Source organism: Prunus mume, linkage group LG5, assembly GCF_029339155.1.
Source record: "Prunus mume cultivar Tortuosa linkage group LG5, ASM2933915v1, whole genome shotgun sequence".
In the NCBI taxonomy this organism is placed as follows: Eukaryota; Viridiplantae; Streptophyta; class Magnoliopsida; order Rosales; family Rosaceae; genus Prunus; species Prunus mume.
Window position 1 is genome coordinate 9,585,791 of NC_142702.1, and position 20,097 is coordinate 9,605,887.

Genomic DNA, 20,097 nt, shown 5'->3' on the forward strand with positions numbered 1-20,097 from the left:
CACAGAGGTGATTTACAATGCCCCATTGAAGAGCTCCCAAAAATTACTCACATCGATTTCCATCCAGGTCCAAAACTATCAAATAGCTCGTCACGTATATGGTGCTGTTAGTCTCCATTTGGTTGCATTGAAGTTTGATTTGAAAACCTTTCTTGTAATAGCAGAGGTACTTTGTTAGAGAAGAGTTATTCATGTTCGTTGATCTTTGTTCCCCATCGGTTTGCACTTTGTGTTATTAATCAATTGACTGTTTGGATATAATAAAAAAAAACACAAGAGTGAACAAAATAGGTCCCTCATCTCAGTAGAAAGAAATTTGGGAGTTGCTATTGAGGAACAATGGAAGAGAACATACATGTATAGAGAGAGTTCAGGAGAAAGTTGCATGGGGTTGCGAACCGAGTCGTCGGATTTCCTTACTTTGGTCTAATTGTAACCCAAGTTATAAACATGACCTTAAAGGGTTGTGTGGAAAACATAACTATGGTGATGTGCGTTGCTTGGGGAGCAGAATTGTGGCTGTTGATTTCTGAAACTTAAGCGTGTGTATTCAATTTAGATTTTAAATGATTTTAAAAGAGTTATAAAGTTGATGGAGTTTAATTGAATTTAATTGAGTTTGATTGAATTCTACAAACTCCACATAGATTTTGACTGAATGCGTGTATAGATTTTAACTGAGTTTGTTAGAGTTTTATTATTGATTTTAATGGAGTTTATAGCAGTCAAAAAACAAAGGGTTTAGGGGTGATGGTGGTTGTGGTGATGTCAATAGCGGTCGTGATGGCGGTTTGTGTATGATGGTGGGGGAGGTAGTAGTGGTGGAGGTGGGAGTGGTAGTGGTGGTGGCGGTGGTGGTGACAACGGTGGGGTGATGGTGGGGGTGGTAGTGGTGGTGGTAGTTGTGGTGGAGATGGTGATGGTGGGGATGATGGTGGGGCTAGTAGTCGGGGCGGTGGTGGTGCTGGGGGATGGCGGCGATGGAGGGTGGTGGTGATGGCGACGACGATGATTGTGTTGGTGGTGATGGCGGTGGTGATAGCCATGATAAAATGGTGGTAGTAGAAGTGGTGAAATTATATCTTTAGAATAAAAATAATTTATCTATCAAAGTCTCTAAGGGAAAGCAAAAATTTGTCAATGCCTAAAATTATTCTATAATAAAACGAAATCCACCACTTTTTGTATTTCCTTTAAAATCAATGAGTTTTTTAATACACCCAAACTTTAATTCTTTTAAAGTCGTGATTGAATACATCCAAATTTGAATAGAGTTTAAAAAGTCTAAATTGAATATACCGAGAATTGTATAGACTTCTATAAAATCATGATTGAACACACTTAAACTTTTAAACTTCTTTAAAATCTTTTAAAATGTAAATTGAATACACCCCCTAAGACTCTCAATAAGCCTTGCTTTGCTTTTTCGTTACAATTCCTCAGTATTCTAATTTTCCAAAATCTTCCAATCCTAGTTTTGAAAAAGAAAAGGCCAAAGCTCCTCCCTATGTATTCTCCTATTCATTTGATTGAGGAATATGATTTTCTCATGTAAAAGTCGAAGCATCTATGGGATTGAGGCTATCCTTTTCTTCATAGCTTGATGCTGATCTCTGTCTTGTTAAAGCTGAAATTCTTAACCTTCTAAATAAGTAAAATATTCTTTAAGTAGAGTGTTCTTTAGGGAAAACCAATTTCCTCCTGCATCTATAAATTCGTTCATAACAGAGACAACAAACTTTATGAGTTTTAAACCTTGTTCAATTTTTCCTTAGTTAAAATAAGCATTCTGCTCTTTACTTGTCTTGAGCGTACATACTAAAGGGTGAACTTATGGCAGCTGAGTTTGTGCTTACTTTTGCTGCCCAGGGAGTACTGACCAAGGTCGTTGCACTCGCCACTGAGCAACTCAGTGATGCTTGGGGATTCAAAGGAGAACTGGCCAAGCTGGGGGATTCATTATCCCTCATGCAAAACATCTTACGTGATGCTGCGGAGCAACCAACAGATCGGGGCCACAGCGTCAAAGCTTGGGTGAAGAAACTTAAAGACATAGCACAAGATGCTGATGATGTGTTGGATGAATTCCAATATGAAGCTCTTCGTAGTAAACTGGAGCTGCAAAACCACATGAAGGAAAAGGTACTCAACTTCTTTTCAATCTCCAATCCCATTGCTTTTCGCCTTAAAATTGGGCGAAAAATTAAGAACATCAACCAACTTTTGGTTGATCTCAGGAGTGAGCCATCTTTGATTGGACTGGTTGCAAAACAAAAAGAGGCAACCACCCAAATTATGGGGAACAGAGAAACCGTCTCGAGTTTTGATGAGGGTGAAAAGATTTTCGGAAGGGAGGAGCTGTTGTCAGATATAGTTAAGACTTTGATCAACACCAGCAATCATGAAAATCTTTCCGTTATGCCCATTGTGGGAATGGCAGGCCTTGGAAAGACAACTTTGGCCAAACCTGTATACAACGAACCAGAAATAGATAAATCATTTGACAAAAAAATATGGGTCTGTGTATCTAACGATTTTGATGTCAATTCAATTTTAAGAAGGATCTTAGAAATACTTAACCCCACAAAGGCCAGGATAGAAAGTCGAGAGGCGTTGCTTAAAAACCTCAAAGAAGAGTTGGTAGGGAAGAGATATATTCTTGTACTTGATGATGTTTGGAATGAAGATCATTCAAAATGGAGTAATTTGATGAGTTGTTTGTCAAAACTTGGTTCTCACGGAAGCACTGCGATTGTCACCACCCATAGTGCCAACGTTGCATCAATTACGGAAACAATTCCTAATCTCAGGTGTAATTTGGATACTCTACAAGAAGATGAATGTTGGTCCATATTGAAGGATAGGGCATTTCCTAATTATGGTAATGCTCCTATAACTGCACATCTGGAGACAATTGGAAGGCAAATTGCAAAAAGGTGCGGTGGTGTACCATTAGTGGCAAAGGTATGTAAATGTTATTTTAAAATCCTATTATAATTGAACTACTTTTTACTCATCAAAATTTGCATACAAGTCATCCGATCCATTTAGTTTGTACGTTATTAATTAAGCTCCAACTAACAAGTTACTAATTATTACATTTTCTCTCATATCTCTCGCATGCATTTCACTTCATTTGAACTATTATAATAATATAATAGTTTCAAACAAGACACATCAGCTATAGAATTAAGTTTAGCCAAGTCCTCAAAGAAAACTTTGTTGTGTCTCAAAACTCGCCAAAATCACATCTCATATCTCATAAAAGAGTTAGCCAAGTCCTCACCAAACTGCCTTTCAACAATAACTCTTCTCCTCACTCATCCACTATGCAGCCATACAAGTGTAACCCAAGTCCCTATATTAAAATTACGAAACCTAATTGACTGCACCCATCTTCAATTTCACAAATTTTCATGAGCAGCATCACCTCAGACAAAATTCCCTCACTAACAATATATGAGTTAGAAAATGCATCCTCCTCAAGACAACAAATTCACCTCTCAAATTCCTCGTGGATAGTGCGTCAATACTTGTGGTAGCTCTAGCTCCATATCGCCACCCAACACTAATTAATTTGTTTATCACTTACGAATCTATGTCTGCAACGGTTGTTGCAACACCAATCTCACCCCTATAAGAAACAAACTTTGTCCCTCGCACATGGTCCAGTTCGTACCCTCACCATGCCAATGGGAAGCAAGACTGCCAATCTTTACAACGCTCAACATTGCAAAATACATCCAAAATTTATCAACCATAATCTTCAATGACTAGTTCACCCTTCATTTTTTAAGGCTATACATATATTTTGCTTACTCCTCAAACCAAAGTTTTGATACCATTTGTTAGCGAAAGCTATCACAAGAAACCCTTAAAAGCCCAAGCATACATATCCTAAAGATGAGATTACATGGTTCATCTTAAATTTGGCTATGCCCATGGGAGATGGTGATGAATCCGCTAATGGAGAAGAAAATTACAATTAAAAAGGAAATAACCTCTTCCACCATGCAAATTTGGCTATACCTAATTATTTATTTTGATCATTAGCAATTTTACATATACATCCTAACTAACTCATGTACCAACAGGTTTTGGGAAGCATGTTGCGTTCTAGAACTATTAATGAATGGTTGTCAATTCAAAAAAGTAAAATATGGGAATTACCCGAAGGCGAGGATAGAATCATGTCAATTTTGAAGTTGAGTTTTGATAATTTTAAATCAGCATCTTTAAAACATTGTTTTGCATATTGCTCAATATTTATGAAAGATTTTGAAATTGAAAGGGAGAACTTGGTCCAACTGTGGGTGGCCGAAGGATTGCTGCACTCTTCAAGTAATCCAAATCTAGAGATGGAAGATATAGGGAATGCATATTTTAATATTCTATTGCAAAACTCCTTTTTTCAAGATGTTATAAAGGATGAATATGGAGTTGTTATAACATGCAAGATGCATGATCTTGTGCATGATCTTGCAGAACTAGTGTCAAAATATGATAGAGAAGACAAACCTGACATTCAACATATGGCACAGACTCCTATCATACCACAAGGATTTTCAAAGAGCAATGTTGGGAAATTGCGGTCCCTATTTTCAAATGGTGAAGGCCTTAGCAATAGCTTGTCAAGTTTTAGTGCTTTACGTGTGTTGAATTTATACGAGGCTAAAATTGTGGAGTTGCCAAGCTCAATTGGCAGGTTGAAACACCTGAGGTATTTGGATGTTTCTGGAACAAGAATCAAAGAACTTCCAAAATCTATTGCCAAGCTTTATAATCTGCAGACGTTAAGAATGTTGGATACATGGAATCTTGGAAGGTTTCCAAAGGAAATGGAAAATTTGATCAACTTGAGGCACGTTTATTTCGACGAGGATAAAGAAGTTCCATTTGGGATGAGACGATTGACTCATCTGCAAACATTACGTTACTTTACTTTGGATAGGGAAAGGAATCATGAAATTGGCGAGTTGGGTGGCTTAAACCAATTAAAAGGTGAACTAACTATCAGATCTTTGGAACAAGTGAGGGACAAAGATGAAGCAGAGGAATCAAATTTAGGAGGGAAAGCAAATATACGAATTTTGACATTAGAGTGGGGGTCTTACAGCCCCAAAAACAACACGGAGAGTTATGTACTAGAAGGCCTACAACCAAACCCTAAGTTAGAAATCTTAAAGATTGAAAACTTCATGGGTGTTAAATTAGAATCATGGATGATGAGTGGTTTGTTGCTACTAGATTTGAAAGAGATCCGGTTATCCAACTGCAAGGAATGTGAAGAAGTCCCATCACTCGGCCATTTACCACATCTTAGGCATGTTGAATTCCGAGGTATGGACAAGCTTAAATGTGTGGGAGTTGAGTTTTATGGTTATAACCATGTTTACTGTGGTGCAGCGGGTATGAGTACGAAAAGGATTGAGATGAGGGCGGCTTTGTTTCCATCATTGAAAACGTTAAGTTTTTATGATTGCCCAGCTCTAATTGAATGGAAGGAAGTCGATGTGATTACACCAACAGATGAGAAAGCAGTTGTGTTTCCCTGCCTTGAGGAGTTGACTCTTTGGAAATGCAGGGATTTGAGAAATGCTCCAAATCGTTTTCCATCTCTCCAGAAGTTGTTCATACATAATAGTGACCACGTGATGCCAATAGAAAATATATGCAGTCAACTGACCACTCTCACTCACCTTAAAATTGGTAAAGCCAAAGAGCTTAGTTGTCTGCCAGTAGGGATGCTGGAAAAGAACCAGAATCTTCGGTCACTGCTTATTGGCGATTGTGAAAAGCTTAGCCATTTACCTGATGGGCTACACACACTCTGTCTTCTTGACATATTGGAAATAGCTGATTGCCCTAAGCTAACATGCATTTCAATTCACAGTCTCATCTCCCTTCGGGGATTGCATATTGAAAATTGTGGTGGGTCAGCGAATCTACAGATGGTTGATGAGGAGTTTTCTTTAGATGATTTGACAAGTTATGAATGCAATGGGTTGAAAAGTATACTGATCAGTGGGCTACAGTCTTGTACCTCTCTACATTGGGTACGTATCATAAATTGTCAAAATTTGAGGCATTTACCGGTGGATGGGCTACAAACCCTCGTCTGTCTTGAGGAGCTGTACATAGAGGATTGCACTAATCTAGAAGCTATTCCCAGTTTAGACCACCTCACATCCCTCCAAGAGTTGTCTATTCGTGGTTGTGATGGACTCACAAGTCTACCAAGGGGGATTCAATCCTGCACATCTCTTAAAAAATTGACAATCAGTAAATGCCACAATTTGATCTCTCTGGCAGATGTCGATGTGTCCAGGTTGCAGTCTCTTTCCAATTTAGAAATATTTGATTGTCGGAAACTAAAATATTTGCCAACCGGGCTACGCTCTCTGAGTTTGGAAAGGATGAAAATCGGTATGTTTTGCGAGGAGCTCGATTCTTTCCCTGATTTTGAGCTTCCATCACAAATCCGATGGTTAAAGATCTCAGGGTGGCCTAAGCTCAAATCTCTGCCACAACAGATTCAACACTTGACTACTTGTCTACAACATTTGTCTGTAAGGTCTTTCGACAGCATAGAGGCTTTTCCAGAGTGGTTGGGTAACCTTACATCTCTTATCACCCTCCGTACTAAGAAGTGTAAGAATCTGATGTATCTGCCTACCGTTGAAGTTATGGAACGCCTCACCAAATTAAGAGAACTAGACATTGATGGATGTCCTCGTCTAGCGGAAAGATGCGCCAAGGAGAGCGGCCCAGAATGGCACAAGATTTGGCACATCCCAGATATTATAGGTAATTACTATTCTCAAATCAAATCATTCATTGTTTGTTCATTTCCCTTCCCTCACTTTTCTTTCTCCCGAATTAACTACCATAGTTGACGGAGTTGACCAGTTTGAAGAATCGGAATCTTCAAGTCATGATTCGACTGACTCAAATCCTCACCAAACTAGCACAGTTAGATGTTCATGTTTTTCCTCCTAATGGCTTCCACTTTCAAATTAAAGCAAGAAGTGAGTCTACTCTTCTTCTCCAATTAATTACGCTACTCTCTGATCATCAGATTAGTCATTAAAATAGTTTTTAGAGCTTTCTTCTTAATTAATAATGTTTTTCAGAGCTTTGTACTTCGTATGTTGCTTTACTCACGACATCTATCATCATTTTAATTGGTATAAATTGTGTATTTTCAGAAGGCTTTTACTCGAATCAGAAGAACAAGTGAGGTGCAATAGGTGAAAACTTTATCCACGTTACCAAAATTCATGAGAATTATCCTAATAATGATTTTATACCTTCCATATGATTATAACAATTATATCACTTCCTGGCTTCGTTTCTTCCAATTCTTGCTACAAATCATTTTCATATTGAATTATCCAGGCTTATCACACATAACAAAGGCCTATTGATGGCAATCTTATTGAATTGGAAGAACAAGTGTTGCGCAATAGGTGCAGGTACTTCAATTCAGTTCCCTTTTCCCCTGACAGTATTTAATGAAAATTACATTAATTATCATCATAGCTTGTAAATTATTCTATATTAATTCATTAATTTTTTTTTTCTATAAATACCTATCAATCCTATAAATTTGAAATTTATATGAATTTTGAATTTTGAAATTTATCCGAAATTTTGAAATTTATTTGAATTTTGAATTTTGAAATTCATCCGAAATTTGAATCCAAAAATATTATTCAAAAAATTTATCCGATTATGAATAGTCTTGACACGTAGGAACCCGAAAATCTTATCCGAAAACATTATCCAAATTAATTATTGAGGTAAAAAAATTTGTGAAAAAAATGAATAGTAATTGACCTTTGTCATGGCAACGGGTGGAAACATAAATGACTTTTTGCAATGGCAACCACTATTCACGTGAATAGTGGCTGCCTTATCTCCCCCCTTGCCATGACAAAGGGCAAATAGATGGAGTTGCTATTAGGGGCAAGCTTTTGGACTTTGGGAGAAAATGAAGACTTTGTGGTGTGTAGGTGGCTCAATGTAAGGTATGATATGTAAGTCTAATAATACAGATAATACGTATTATGTAGTGTGTTAGTTAGGTGGCTTGATATAAGGTATGATGTGTAAGTTTAATAATATCATGGTTGTGAGGATACACATTGGATTAAAGTGTTGAACAAAAATGCTCCTTAAATATATAGAAAAAAGAAAAAGGTAATTATTTTTAGTCAAAGCATGTGAAATCAAGATGTCTTTTTTCTAGAAGGATAATACTTAGCACGTGAAAAAAAATTCGGGGGTTCTTTAAATTCTAATGATCAAAGTTAGATTATCATATAATGCATCATTACAAATTCGTCTTCTAGATCTTACTATTCAAACCAAAATTCAGCTGTAGTTAATAGATGGTAATGACAGAGAGATGCGGTGTGGGTGTTGGGTCGGCACGAGCACAATTTTTAACTGGGGTAAACACAAATACGATCAGAAACCGACAAATTCCAATTGGAATAATTTTGAAATTAAAAATGACGTCATAAAGTTGTATGCATTCTTTAATTTCTTACTAGATGATATATATTTTTTTTTTTGGGTCGAAATCTGACGTTATTGAACAACCCAAACGAGAAGGGGCAAAACAGAGACAAAATATATCTCTTTACATATTATATCTCCTTCATTTTCACAAAATATATCAACAGAGCAGATGCAGATGCTAATCTCACAATCTGGGTTGGGCCATTTCAGTTTTCCAGCCCAAAGATATGTTAAAACTAAACAAATGGGGTAAATAAAAATAAGAGATATTTAGTGATATACCCATTCTTAGCACTAATATTATAAATAAATTCTACACCATTGAATTTCTATAAACAAACCCAAAAAAAACCCAAAAAATGACAGCTGGCCTTATTGAATTTAATATTGATTATTAAATTACTTTGATGCACTATTGAATGTTTTGGGTATTTTTATGAGATTTTAGGGTTGAGCTTGTTTTAAGAAATTGATGGCAGTTTTGTAATTTATAAGAAGTTAAAAGTCTCTTTGTTATATTGTAAATGAGTTTTGGGTGTGTTTCTAAAGTCCATTTTATATATAGTATTTTTATAATTTGGGTCCCTATATTTGGTATAATAGTGAATCTCCTTAAAAATAACTCCCCCCGAACAAATGGGGTCAATAGAAACAAGCTACATTTTCATACCAACAGGACAACAGAAACAAACTGCGAGCACCTTCCAGCCACGGAGGCCGCCGGAGTTATTGCTGCCTGTAGTGGTTGCAACTGTGATATCATCCTGTTGCTCTTCTTCTTCGTCTGGTAAACATACAAAACGAGAGAAAACCTCCTCTGGAAAACATATAAACTAGACAAGTGAAAATCCCAACAAATTAGAGAGGAATAGGGACTGACCTGTGAATAGACTAACGAAATATAGATTCATTTATTATTTTGTTTTATATTTGGAAATAGTTGGAGTAAAATTATGAAATGCGTCAATAAAACATCACACCTCTCTTATCTTCTTCATCAGAGTCCCCAAGGCGCTTATTATACCATATCTGATCATCATAAGAAGAATCTGTGGAAATACTCCTCATATTATAATTCTCTTCTTGTTGCACCTGCACAAGTTGGATGCCCAACTCCTTTACTAGAAGCCCAGATAACATAATTACAGAAACAACCACTTCATCGCCCCCTTGTAACTGATCATCCAAATTCCAGTGGCTCAACCATATCATGTCTTCTCCTGCACCTGGAATACCATAGTCTGATGGGCAATACGCCCCCCTCAGACCGTTGCTCTTATTTTTGACTATTATTTGTGACGAATAATTGTGGTGGATAATAGGAGAACCATAACCAGCATTCACATAGACAACAAAGACAATCAAGCCTCGAGTTCTGTGATTATCAAGTAATGGCACGGTAAAAGATATTGAGGACCCTCTGCTTTTATGGCTGAATTGGCCTGGAACCTCATTCCCACCAAAAAATGTGCTGAATATACCATGTTGATACAGTCCCTATATATGGATGCAATGAAAATGACATTATTATTAGCCAGCATTAACATAGACAAAAATGACAATCAAGCCTCGAGTTCTGTGATTATCAAGTAATGGCACAGTAAAAGATATTGAGGACTCTCTGCTTTTATGGCTGAATTGGCCTGGAACCTCATTCCCACCAAAAAATGTGCTAAATATACCATGTTCGTACAGTCCCTATATATATGCAATAGAACTGGCAATATTAGTCAATTCTTTCCTGTGATCATATGAGAGAGCGAGAGAGAGAGAGAGAGAGACACGCACCTGGACGGGAATCGGATTATCCTTTAGTGAACTATTGTATCGTGAGTCCATCCGAATGGGTTCCATTGATTCCAACAAGTTGCACAATCCCAACAGGTTGATCATTTCAGCATCTACACTTCCAATGGGTTGTAACTTGTACTTGTACTCCCACTCAACTAGGTTGTAGTTGCAACCGAATCCGGCACTCGATTCCCGGGATGAAGAGGATTGATACGTTATTTTCTCCAATGATATGCAATTTGTGATATCCAAGTAGTTTAGTTTTGGTAACCCGAGAAGCGATTTGAGACTTGTACACTCATTTAAAAGGAGTGCACGGAGCCTTGTTAATCCTTTGATACAATTTGGTAGGCTACCAATTGGATTATTCCCTAGATTTAGTCTCTGCAATGAGGACAAATTACTAAAATCTATAGGAAATGTATCATCCGAAAGATTGCACCCCCAAAGACTTAATTCTACTAAAGAGCATGGTAATGAACCCAAGATACTCGAACTTCTTTTTAGCCATAATTCACTTATCGGAATTCCATCTGTCTTAAGCACCTTTAAAGAGTCCATGTTCCTCAACATCTCAATTGATAACTCATTTAGATTTGAGCAACCAGATATAATAAATGTTTCAAGTGATTTTAGCATACAAATGTTCTTGGGAAGCATCCTAAGGCTTTTGCAATCTTTCATATTCAAATACATAAGTCTCTCTAGGTTTCCAATGGATCCATGGACATAAATCAGGCTTGTACAGTCTACTAGGACCAATGTCTCTAGATTTGGGCAATATGAGAAGTCAATGGTTTCTGTAAGGGAATGAGAATGGCTGAGATCAAGGATCTTCAAGGACGGAAGACACTGTAGGGGAAAAAATGTGCGAAAGAAAAAATCAATGTTGGGAATTAATTGTTATAGATATATATCAAAATACAAGCCTAATGAAATGAAAAGAAATTGAAAAGCATATAGTAACATACTTTTGTTCCTTTATAGATTTGTTTCAAGCCGCTATACTGCATTTCAAGAACAATCAGACTGCCCACAGGAAAATCGGTGGGTATAGAATCCAAAGGAAATTCAAGCCAACACAACCATCTTAATCCGGTACAAAATTCTGCGTAACATCCGTCGAGTTTTACATGACTGAGATGGAGTAGTTTTAATTCGTGCATCCTTGAAAATGAATTGGTTTTCAAGACTTTCTCATTTGAGTTTAGGGGACACATGTGCATGTCTAGGACAAGACCTTCAATTGTTTCCGTACCCTACAGAAGAAGAAGGAAAAACATTTGGACAGTTCTTAGAAGAATAAAAATAAATATGTGTAAAAATAACGCATATTTCTTACATTCTTTTCCGTCAAGATTTTGAAAGAGTCTTTATGATGCCATACTCTACTACGCTTCCAAGGCTCCTTGGATTCTAGGCGAACAATTTCTCTTCCCATTCCACGAATCAGGTTGTGCATCTGCACCTTGTCCCATCCATCAATAATCACCAAACATCTATCAATGAGATTTTGAATGCCAACAAGTGTGTAGAAATCACATCCATCTAGTATGTTAACAATGTAGTCTTTGTCCTTTCCGATAAAGAAACAAGCAATGTGGAGGAATAAATTTCGGTCATGGTCATCTTGCAAAGAGTCATAGCTTACTCTTAGTTTATTTATTATTTCACCATTTGGAATAGCTTCTAACTTCTCCAATGCACTTTTCCATAGACATATACTTTCCCCCAACAAAGAAGAACCTAAAACTTTGAGAGCTAACGGAAGTCCTTCGCAATGATCGACTAGCTTCTTTGAATATTCTACGTAATCTTCAACAGGATGGTCTTGGCCAAAAGCGTGCCAACTGAAGAGCTCCAATGACTCTTTTTGAGTCAAAGTTTCAACTGCATACACCTCAGTAACTTGATGAGCCTTTAACAATCTTGCACACCTAGTTGTTATGATGATTTTACTTCCTGGATAAAATCGATCTTTCATTTGAAATACTGCATCTAATTGGTCCATATGATCCACATCATCAAGAACAAGAAGAAACCTTTTAGAGCTCATTGCATCTTCAATCTTAATTAATCCCTCACTAACATTGCTTATTTTCATTTTTCTCCCATTCAAAATGTCAGAAAGAAGTTGTGTTTGTATTTGAACTAAGCCATTGGGTTGCTGTGAAACTTCCTTGATATTTTCAAGGAAGCTGCTTCCTTCAAATATTCTAAAGTTTGAATTGTAAACAGTCTTTGCGATGGTTGTTTTCCCTATACCACTCATCCCATAGATTACAAGTATGCCAACATCAGTTGACCTGCGTTGTAACCAGAAATTAATTCTTTCGACTTTGGAATGCATTCCAACCAAGTTGGGAGCAACACTCAATGGTGTGCGACTTAGTTTGTCTCCAATCACTTTAACTATTTTCTTGATAAACTTTGACTCGTACCTAAAAAATTGCAACCAAAATGAAAGAGAATTCAAACATGCATGCATGATTTCATATACTTAAGTTATAAAATACCATGATTTCATATATAATCGATATTAATAACAAGATACTAATTCAGTTGCAACCCAATAAAGAAACTAATTCAGTTGGTAATAGGAATGAAATTACCCATGAGCTTGATTTTGCAAGACCATCCCTGCCAGATCTGCAACCTCTGCAAGTGCCTCCCTCCATGCCTTCACCTTCTGCAGCTGTTGAGTTTTTTGGTGTCTAGCAAATGCCTTTGCAAGACTTCCTGTCTGCTTCCTCACATGGGATGGATCCACATCGTAGAAGACAGGCAAAACGACATGGTCATCTGAGGTCCTCCTCTTGCGTTCAAGGATCATCACCAACTCGTCAAGGCACCATCGGGACGACGCGTAGTCTTTCGAGAACACAATGACAGAAGTTCGTGAGTGTTTGATTGCTTTCTGCAGTTCGGGCTTGATACCTTCTCCTCTCTCGACTTCATTGTCGTCTCGGAAAGTGCGAAATCCTTCGTTCACAAGGGCCGTGTAGAGGTGGTCAGTGAACGTCTTGCGAGTGTCTGGGCCTCTGAAACTCAGGAACACGTGATAATGACAATATCGAGAAGCATTAGAAGAGGAGGTCTGTGGATCAGCTGCTTTCACAAGAGCCATGGATATCGACAACTTGAAGTGGTCAAGAACAAACCAGCGTTTGCTGGTGTCTGTGATGAGCTGTGGAAAATTAATTAAAAGCTTCAATTGAAAGCCAAGCATGTTATGATGAATTGCAGAATTAAATGAATGAAAAAGACAGCCTACCCATAACTCCATTTACTTGACTTGAAAAGCGATTAGGCTAATGTAGCACACAGAAACAGTGTTCCTTTGTTACTCTGTTTTCCTTGAGTTTTACGTTATGGGTTCCCTTGTTTGGGGCTTTGGTCTTCTTTTTTGGGCTTTTGGAACCAAGACCATATTAAATTCATGGCCCCAGTAGCTGATAGTTTTGTTACAGTGGTCAAAAGCATAAGATAGGCATAGAAACCAAATCAGATTGGGCTATGTTTTGAGTGATCGTAGAAGATCCATGGGTGTGCTGAGCATGTCTGTTAGTGCAAGAAGAATGGGAGTGTACAGGAGATTTCTGAGGAACTTAATCGATCCTCAACTCTATTATTCAAGTTGCTATAACTTTCAAAATGGAACGCTCTGGCATAGTTGTTCCATTTATTGTTCTCTGAAAAATTTGCATACCAAGAGAATGTTCTTGATATGCATTGACTGTTCTTGATATAGAATTAAACATGCGGTACTGAGATTTTTAATGAGCTTGAGATTTTGGCGCTTTTCATCACCTGTCATAAATTAATTTTGTACAATGAGCAGCTCAAAGAATCAAAAGAGAACATTGCATTGCATGATACATATTTGAAGATCGATGCATTTGATGCTACAAAACGAAATAGGTCTTAGGAAGGAAAACATTGGATACATGCAAGAACAACTGTATGCAGTTCAGGTACAAAAAGTTTATCCACGGCCTGTTGACTGTCGCTTCTTTTTGTGTGAGAGAGAAGACCGGGTGACAAGAGAGAGCGTGAGAAAGAAGCAAGTGGCGGTTGATAGATTCATGTTGTGCATATATAACCTATCTTTATTTGCATTGTTTTCATGTGAAATTGGTTAGTTTAATGTGTTTCGTGAAGATTTTGTAGGAAATCATACTTAGCAAGGCTTTGGAGCAAAAATTATAATTTTGGAAGCTTAAGGGATCGAAATGGGTGGAATTATCATCTCAACAAAATCTCAAAACTCACTCTGTCATTTCATCAAACACCTGGAGTGCATCTGTGCAAGTGTCAATGTATATCCACAACTGATCTCAGTGACTAGCGCCAGAAAGATTGAGTTAGAGAAGCTTACCATCACATCACTGCCTTTCTCATGAAGAAGAACCCAACGTAAATTGCTGAAATGGTGGGTTGCATCATCTGAGCAATTGCTGAGACGCTAGATGTCAAAATAATGAGATGGTCTGAAAGGAAAGAAAGCAATATGCATGAGAATTGCACTATTGTCATCATTAAAAGCTGATTGGCTTTGCAATTGTGAAACAATTGTTGGTTACCTTTTTTGATTGAGCTACCAGCCTACCATCGTCAGCTACTTTTGGAGCAAAGAGTGGGTATCGGCTGGACCCTTGAGCATACTTTCCTATTTTTCCTTTAAAAGCCGAAGCCAATTCCCTCTCTGACTTGAAGCCGCATGTTATTTCAGAATAGGTCTTGGTTTTTCTAATATTCCTATTTTTCCTTTCCTTCCTAAATAAATATTATATTCCTTATTTTTTAAGGAGTCCCTTGACCTATAAATACAAAGCTTTAACCTAATTGTCAAATAATCTTTTTTCCACCATCATCTTCTCTACCATATTTTTCCACCAACTTTCATATAACCAGAGAAATATCAGAGAGAGCCAAGAATTTGCTATTGCATTATTCGAGGAGCTTTCGAAGGTGTTCCTGTGGAAATTCTGAAGATCAAGTCCATTGGTCAAATTGGTTTTATGACAATAATTCTCTTGTTTATATTTTCCTCTATCATGAACTAATTTCCCTTGCTAGGGATATGATGTAGGCTAACCATGAATACTTAATTTTTATAGTTATATTAATTTATGATTATTATCCCATGTTGAGTATTTGTTACTATTCTTAATGATTTAAATATCTAGCTAATATTTAATTTTTCCGAAATAGTGTAAAAAGAAGTGCTTCGAATCATTGCTATTTGACTCGGACCTATTCTAAAAAAGTCGAGGCATTTCGAATTGTTTGTTGACACAGACAAAGTCAAGGAAAACCTCTGAAATTATTTCAATATTGGACCTTGGACATATATAATAGTTCCGAATAGAATCTCTTTAGAAAGAAGATCTTTTGTCTCATGGTAGCCTGCTCCGGTTCCCTTACGAAACTTTCGTTATTGGGTTAGCCATACACTTTACATGTTTCTAGCGATTCACATGGCATCATCAAATGATACAAGTCTTGGATAAGAATCTACAGCACTAGAACGCCCTTGTTGACGATCCTTTACTCCGACAAAGATCTAGGGTTCTCGAACAATGTGATATCTCACACTGGTAAATCCTTAACCCTTCCTCCTCTTAGTAAGACTACAGAATGTTCTTGTAAATTATGGCCAATACCAGGTATATAAGCGGTGATTTCAAATCCAGAGGTTAAGCGCACTCGCAACTTTACGTAAGGCGAGTTTGGTTTTTGGGGTGATAGTGGAAAGTTGATGATAAGTCACCCTTATCGCCACTCTACGTAACCATACATGAGATTTTCACCTCATACGGCTCCTCGCTCAATTCTTTTGAAGTCATTGATCCTTTTCCTCGCTCGAGAATCTGTTCCCTTATTCCACTCCATTCCGAAGAGTAACTAGGACCAATTCACTCACGTTTTCATTCATTTGGAATCTGGGCTCTTCTACTTCATTTTTATTTACTTATTTTTTTCCCTAGAACTTAATGGGTTCTTGGTTTTCTAAATCCGTTGATCGAGAGAGAATGGGTTGTTAATTGAGAATACTTTTGAAATCCATTGATCGAGAGAGAATGGGTTGTTAATTAAGTAAAATTGATTATGGTGAAATCGGATGCTCTAGTGTCTATCATCTTAATTTTCTATCGTTAATTAAATTGTTATTTTTCATAATTGTTTTAGTTTTCTTAAATCAATCAATCTTCTTAATCAACTGTTCAAATAAACTTCTGAATTAATCATAATTGGTAGTTAATAGGAAATTACAGTCTTCATGAGAACGACACTCTACTTAGTTTTATATTACTTGTACGGATTGTGCGCTTGTAATAATTTCACAATAGCGGTGATGATCACCTTCCAGCCACGGAGGCTGCCAGTGTTGTTGCTGCCTGTCGTGGCTGCAATTGTTTGATCATAATGTTTCTCTTCTTCTTTGTCTGACAATGAAAATGCAAAATAACAGAAAATCCCAACAAATTAGATGAAACTTAATAGTTGGAGTAAAATCAAATGAGTTAATAAACAACACTCCTGTCGTATCTTCATCATCAGAGTCCCCAAGGATCTTATTAAACCAAATCGGATCTCGTATTGGTATATGTCTTCTGGAAAGCAAGTATACTCCTGGCTGATATTGAGCCAAATCTCCACTTATGACACATGGATAAGAAGAAGATTCTGTGGAAACAGTCATCATATTATGACTCTTGAAGCTGGATGCCAAACTCCTTGACCTGAAGCCAAGGTTGCATTATTACGGAAACAACCACTTCATCGCCACCTTCTAAGTGAACCTGCTCCTCCAACTTCCAGAGGCTTAACCATATCATGTCTTCTCCTTCACCAGGAATACCATAGAATATTGGGCAATAGATCCACTTCAGACCCTTGCTCTTATTTCTGACTCTAGTCATTATTGGCCCAGGTAAAGGGTCAGCAGAATCATTAGCATACAATTTTGTATAGACAACGAAGACCTTCAAGCCTTGAATTCTGTGATTATCAAGTAATGGCACGGTAAAAGAGATCGGGGACTTTGTACTTTTATGGCTGAACTGGCCTGGAACCTCATTCCCAACAAAAAATGTGCTGAATATACCTCTTTCATACAGTCCCTAATATATACATATGCAATGTAAATGACAATAATACATATAAAATGCAAATGACGATATTATAAGTCAATTCTTTCCTTTGATCATGAGAGAGAGAGAGAGAGAAAGAGAGAGAGAGGGAGACGGACACCTGAACAGGATTCCAATCATCCGCTCTTGAGATCCAAGTTTGTCTGTGCATCAGAATGGTGCCATGGTTTCCAAGTTGGACAAGCCCAAAAGGTTGATCATTTCTGCATCAACACTTCCAATGGGTACTAGCTTGTAATCATACTCCCACTCAAATAGGCTCCGATTTTCACCCACTACGGAAAGGTGTTTTTCGGAAGTGAGAACATTGATATGTTGTTGTTTCCAATGATTCGCAACCTGCTACCTTCAACGTGCACAGTTTTGGTAACCCAAGAAGTGATTTGAGATTCTTATTCACAAAAAGAGAGTTCATCAAGCCTCGTTAAATCTTTGATGCAATTTGGTAGGCTACAAATTGGATTGTTCCCTAGATTTAGTCTTCGCAATGAGGATAGATTACTAAATTCCCTAGGAAAGGCATCATTAGAAAGATTGTACCCTCGAAGACTTAAATCTACTAAAGAGCATGGTAAAGAACTCAAGATACATGAACTTCTTCCTGGCCTTAGTTCACCTATTGGAACTCCATCTGTAACAAGCACTTTCAGAGATTCCATTTTCCTCAACATCTCAATTGGGAATTCATTAAGACTTGTGCAACCAGATATAATAAGCATTTCAAGTAATTTTAGCATGCATATGCTCTCTGGAAGCATCTTAAGATTTTTGCAATCCTTCATACTCAAGTAAACAAGTCTCTCAAGGTTTCCAATGGATCCATGGACATAAATCAGGCTCACACAATCTGCAATAATAAGTTTCTCTAGATTTGGGCAGAATGAGAAGTCAGTGGTATCAGTAAGAGAATGAGAATGGCTGAGATCAAGAATCTTCAATGATGAAAGACGCTGTGGGGGGAAAAATTGAACAGAATTGTGGGGAGTTAATTGTTATATATATATATATATACATCTCTTTGTTGTATCCCCTCCAGGTAGATTATGATGGAGTCATATCTACTTATTTAGGAGAAAAAGTTAAATTTGAGTTCCTGTCTAAACCTGAGTTGCATAACCTGAGAGCCCTGCAAAAACAGTCAGTCTCTAAGTCTGTCCAGGTTGTTAAAAAGGTCAAACAGTTAAATTTTCTAAAAGAAGAAATTAAGTTTAAAAGAGTTGAACAACAATTGAAAGATGAGTCTTTACAGTTGCAAATTCAGCAATTTGAAGATAAGTTAAAAAATGAAATTTGTTCTGATTTGCCTAACGCTTTCTGGTATAGGAAACAGCATGTTGTCAGTCTTCCTTATATCAAAACCTTTAGTGAGAAAAATATTCCCACTAAAGCTAGGCCAATCCAGATGAGTCAAGAATTGATGGAATTTTGTAAAAAAGAAATCCATGAGTTGCTTCAAAAGAAAATAATCCGTAAGAGTAAGTCTCCCTGGTCGTGTCCTGCTTTTTATGTCCAGAAAAATGCTGAACTAGAAAGAGGAGTCCCCAGACTAGTTATCAACTATAAACCCCTTAATTCGGTCTTAGAATGGATTAGGTACCATATACCTAATAAACGAGATCTAATTAATCGATTAGAAAAAGCAGTTGTCTATTCTAAGTTTGATATGAAAAGTGGTTTCTGGCAAATCCAAATAGATGAGTCAGATAGGTATAAGACTGCATTTGTCACTCCTTTCGGTCATTATGAATGGAATGTTATGCCGTTTGGTTTAAAAAATGCTCCTAGTGAATTCCAGAACATCATGAATGAAATATTCAATCCTTATAGTCATTTTTCTATTGTCTATATCGATGATGTTCTTATTTTCTCTGAGTCTGTAGAACAGCATTGGAAACACCTCCTCCAAATTGTCAAAAAGAATGGTCTAGTTGTCTTTGCCAAGAAAATCAAGTTGTTTCAAACCAACATTCGATTCCTTGGTTTTAATATTTGTCAGTCGCAAATCTCTCCAATTGATCGAGTCATCCAATTTGCTGATAAGTTCCCTGACCAGATTCTTGATAAGAGTCAACTCCAGAGGTTTTTAGGATCTCTTAATTATGTTTCTGACTTCTATCAAAATCTGAGAAAACAATGTAAGCCCCTGTTTGATAGGTTGCAGAGTAATCCTCCTCCATGGTCAAACACTCATACAGAAATCGTCAAACAGATAAAAGCCCATGTTAAGACACTTCCCTGTCTTGGCATACCCTCAGTTGATTTCTTTAAAATAATTGAAACAGATGCCTCTGACATAGGTTATGGTGGCATTCTTAAGCAAAGAGCCTGTCCAAATTCCCCAGAACAGATTGTTCGTTTCCATTCTGGTGTTTGGACTCAGTCGCAATATAATTATAGTACTATTAAGAAAGAAATATTAGCTATTGTATTATGCATTAGTAAATTTCAAGATGATTTACTAAACCAAAAGTTTTTAATCCGAGTTGATTGTAAGTCTGCAAAACATGTTTTAGAAAAAGATGTCCAGAACATTGCATCTAAACAGATTTTTGCACGATGGCAAAGTATTTTGAGCATATTTGATTTTGATATTGAATATTTGAGAGGAAGTGAGAACTCCATT

General features: G+C 37.1%; 2 protein-coding genes, 1 long non-coding RNA gene and 1 pseudogene across 6 annotated transcripts; 2 read left to right on the forward strand and 2 right to left on the reverse strand.

Moving 5' to 3' along the window:
• The first annotated feature begins 1,775 nt into the window (after positions 1-1,775).
• LOC103331034 (putative disease resistance protein RGA3) lies at positions 1,776-6,896 on the forward strand. The gene is made up of 2 exons (XM_089052304.1): positions 1,776-2,964; positions 4,095-6,896. Exons 1-2 carry the CDS (start codon positions 1,834-1,836, stop codon positions 6,894-6,896), a joined length of 3,933 nt encoding a protein of 1,310 aa, XP_088908430.1. The 5' UTR covers positions 1,776-1,833.
• Positions 6,897-6,900: 4 nt separating this feature from the next.
• On the forward strand, positions 6,901-7,587 carry LOC148916855 (uncharacterized). The gene is made up of 2 exons (XR_016126627.1): positions 6,901-7,028; positions 7,209-7,587. It is a non-coding gene; the product is annotated as an uncharacterized LOC148916855 (long non-coding RNA).
• Positions 7,588-9,055: 1,468 nt separating this feature from the next.
• On the reverse strand, positions 9,056-15,115 carry LOC103331013 (disease resistance protein RUN1-like). Of its 4 annotated transcripts, XM_089053110.1 has the most exons (9): positions 14,901-15,115; positions 14,696-14,807; positions 13,592-14,127; positions 12,930-13,504; positions 11,660-12,758; positions 11,289-11,576; positions 10,315-11,169; positions 9,507-10,023; positions 9,056-9,343 (listed from the first exon to the last, which is right to left on the reverse strand). In XM_089053110.1, exons 3-9 carry the CDS (start codon positions 13,601-13,603, stop codon positions 9,183-9,185), a joined length of 3,507 nt encoding a protein of 1,168 aa, XP_088909236.1. In that variant the 5' UTR covers positions 13,604-14,127; positions 14,696-14,807; positions 14,901-15,115; the 3' UTR covers positions 9,056-9,182. The 4 variants fall into 4 exon arrangements, with proteins under 4 accessions (XP_088909236.1, XP_088909238.1, XP_088909237.1 ...); XM_089053112.1 differs by lacking the exon at positions 13,592-14,127 and having other exon boundaries at positions 12,930-13,494; XM_089053111.1 differs by lacking the exon at positions 13,592-14,127.
• Positions 15,116-16,679: 1,564 nt separating this feature from the next.
• LOC103331032 (disease resistance protein RPS4B-like) lies at positions 16,680-19,651 on the reverse strand (annotated as a pseudogene).
• Between the last annotated feature and the right edge of the window lie 446 nt (positions 19,652-20,097).

Coding starts and splice junctions, on each gene's coding strand:
- LOC103331034 (XM_089052304.1), top strand. CDS start 1,834: ATGGCAGCTGAGTTTGTGCTTACTTTTGCTGCCCAGGGAGTACTGACC. Junction 2,965..4,094: donor GTGTACCATTAGTGGCAAAG/GTATGTAAATGT, acceptor ATGTACCAACAG/GTTTTGGGAAGCATGTTGCG.
- LOC103331013 (XM_089053110.1), bottom strand. Junction 10,024..10,314: donor ATAATCCGATTCCCGTCCAG/GTGCGTGTCTCT, acceptor ATCCATATATAG/GGACTGTATCAACATGGTAT. Junction 9,344..9,506: donor TGATGAAGAAGATAAGAGAG/GTGTGATGTTTT, acceptor TATGTTTTCCAG/AGGAGGTTTTCTCTCGTTTT.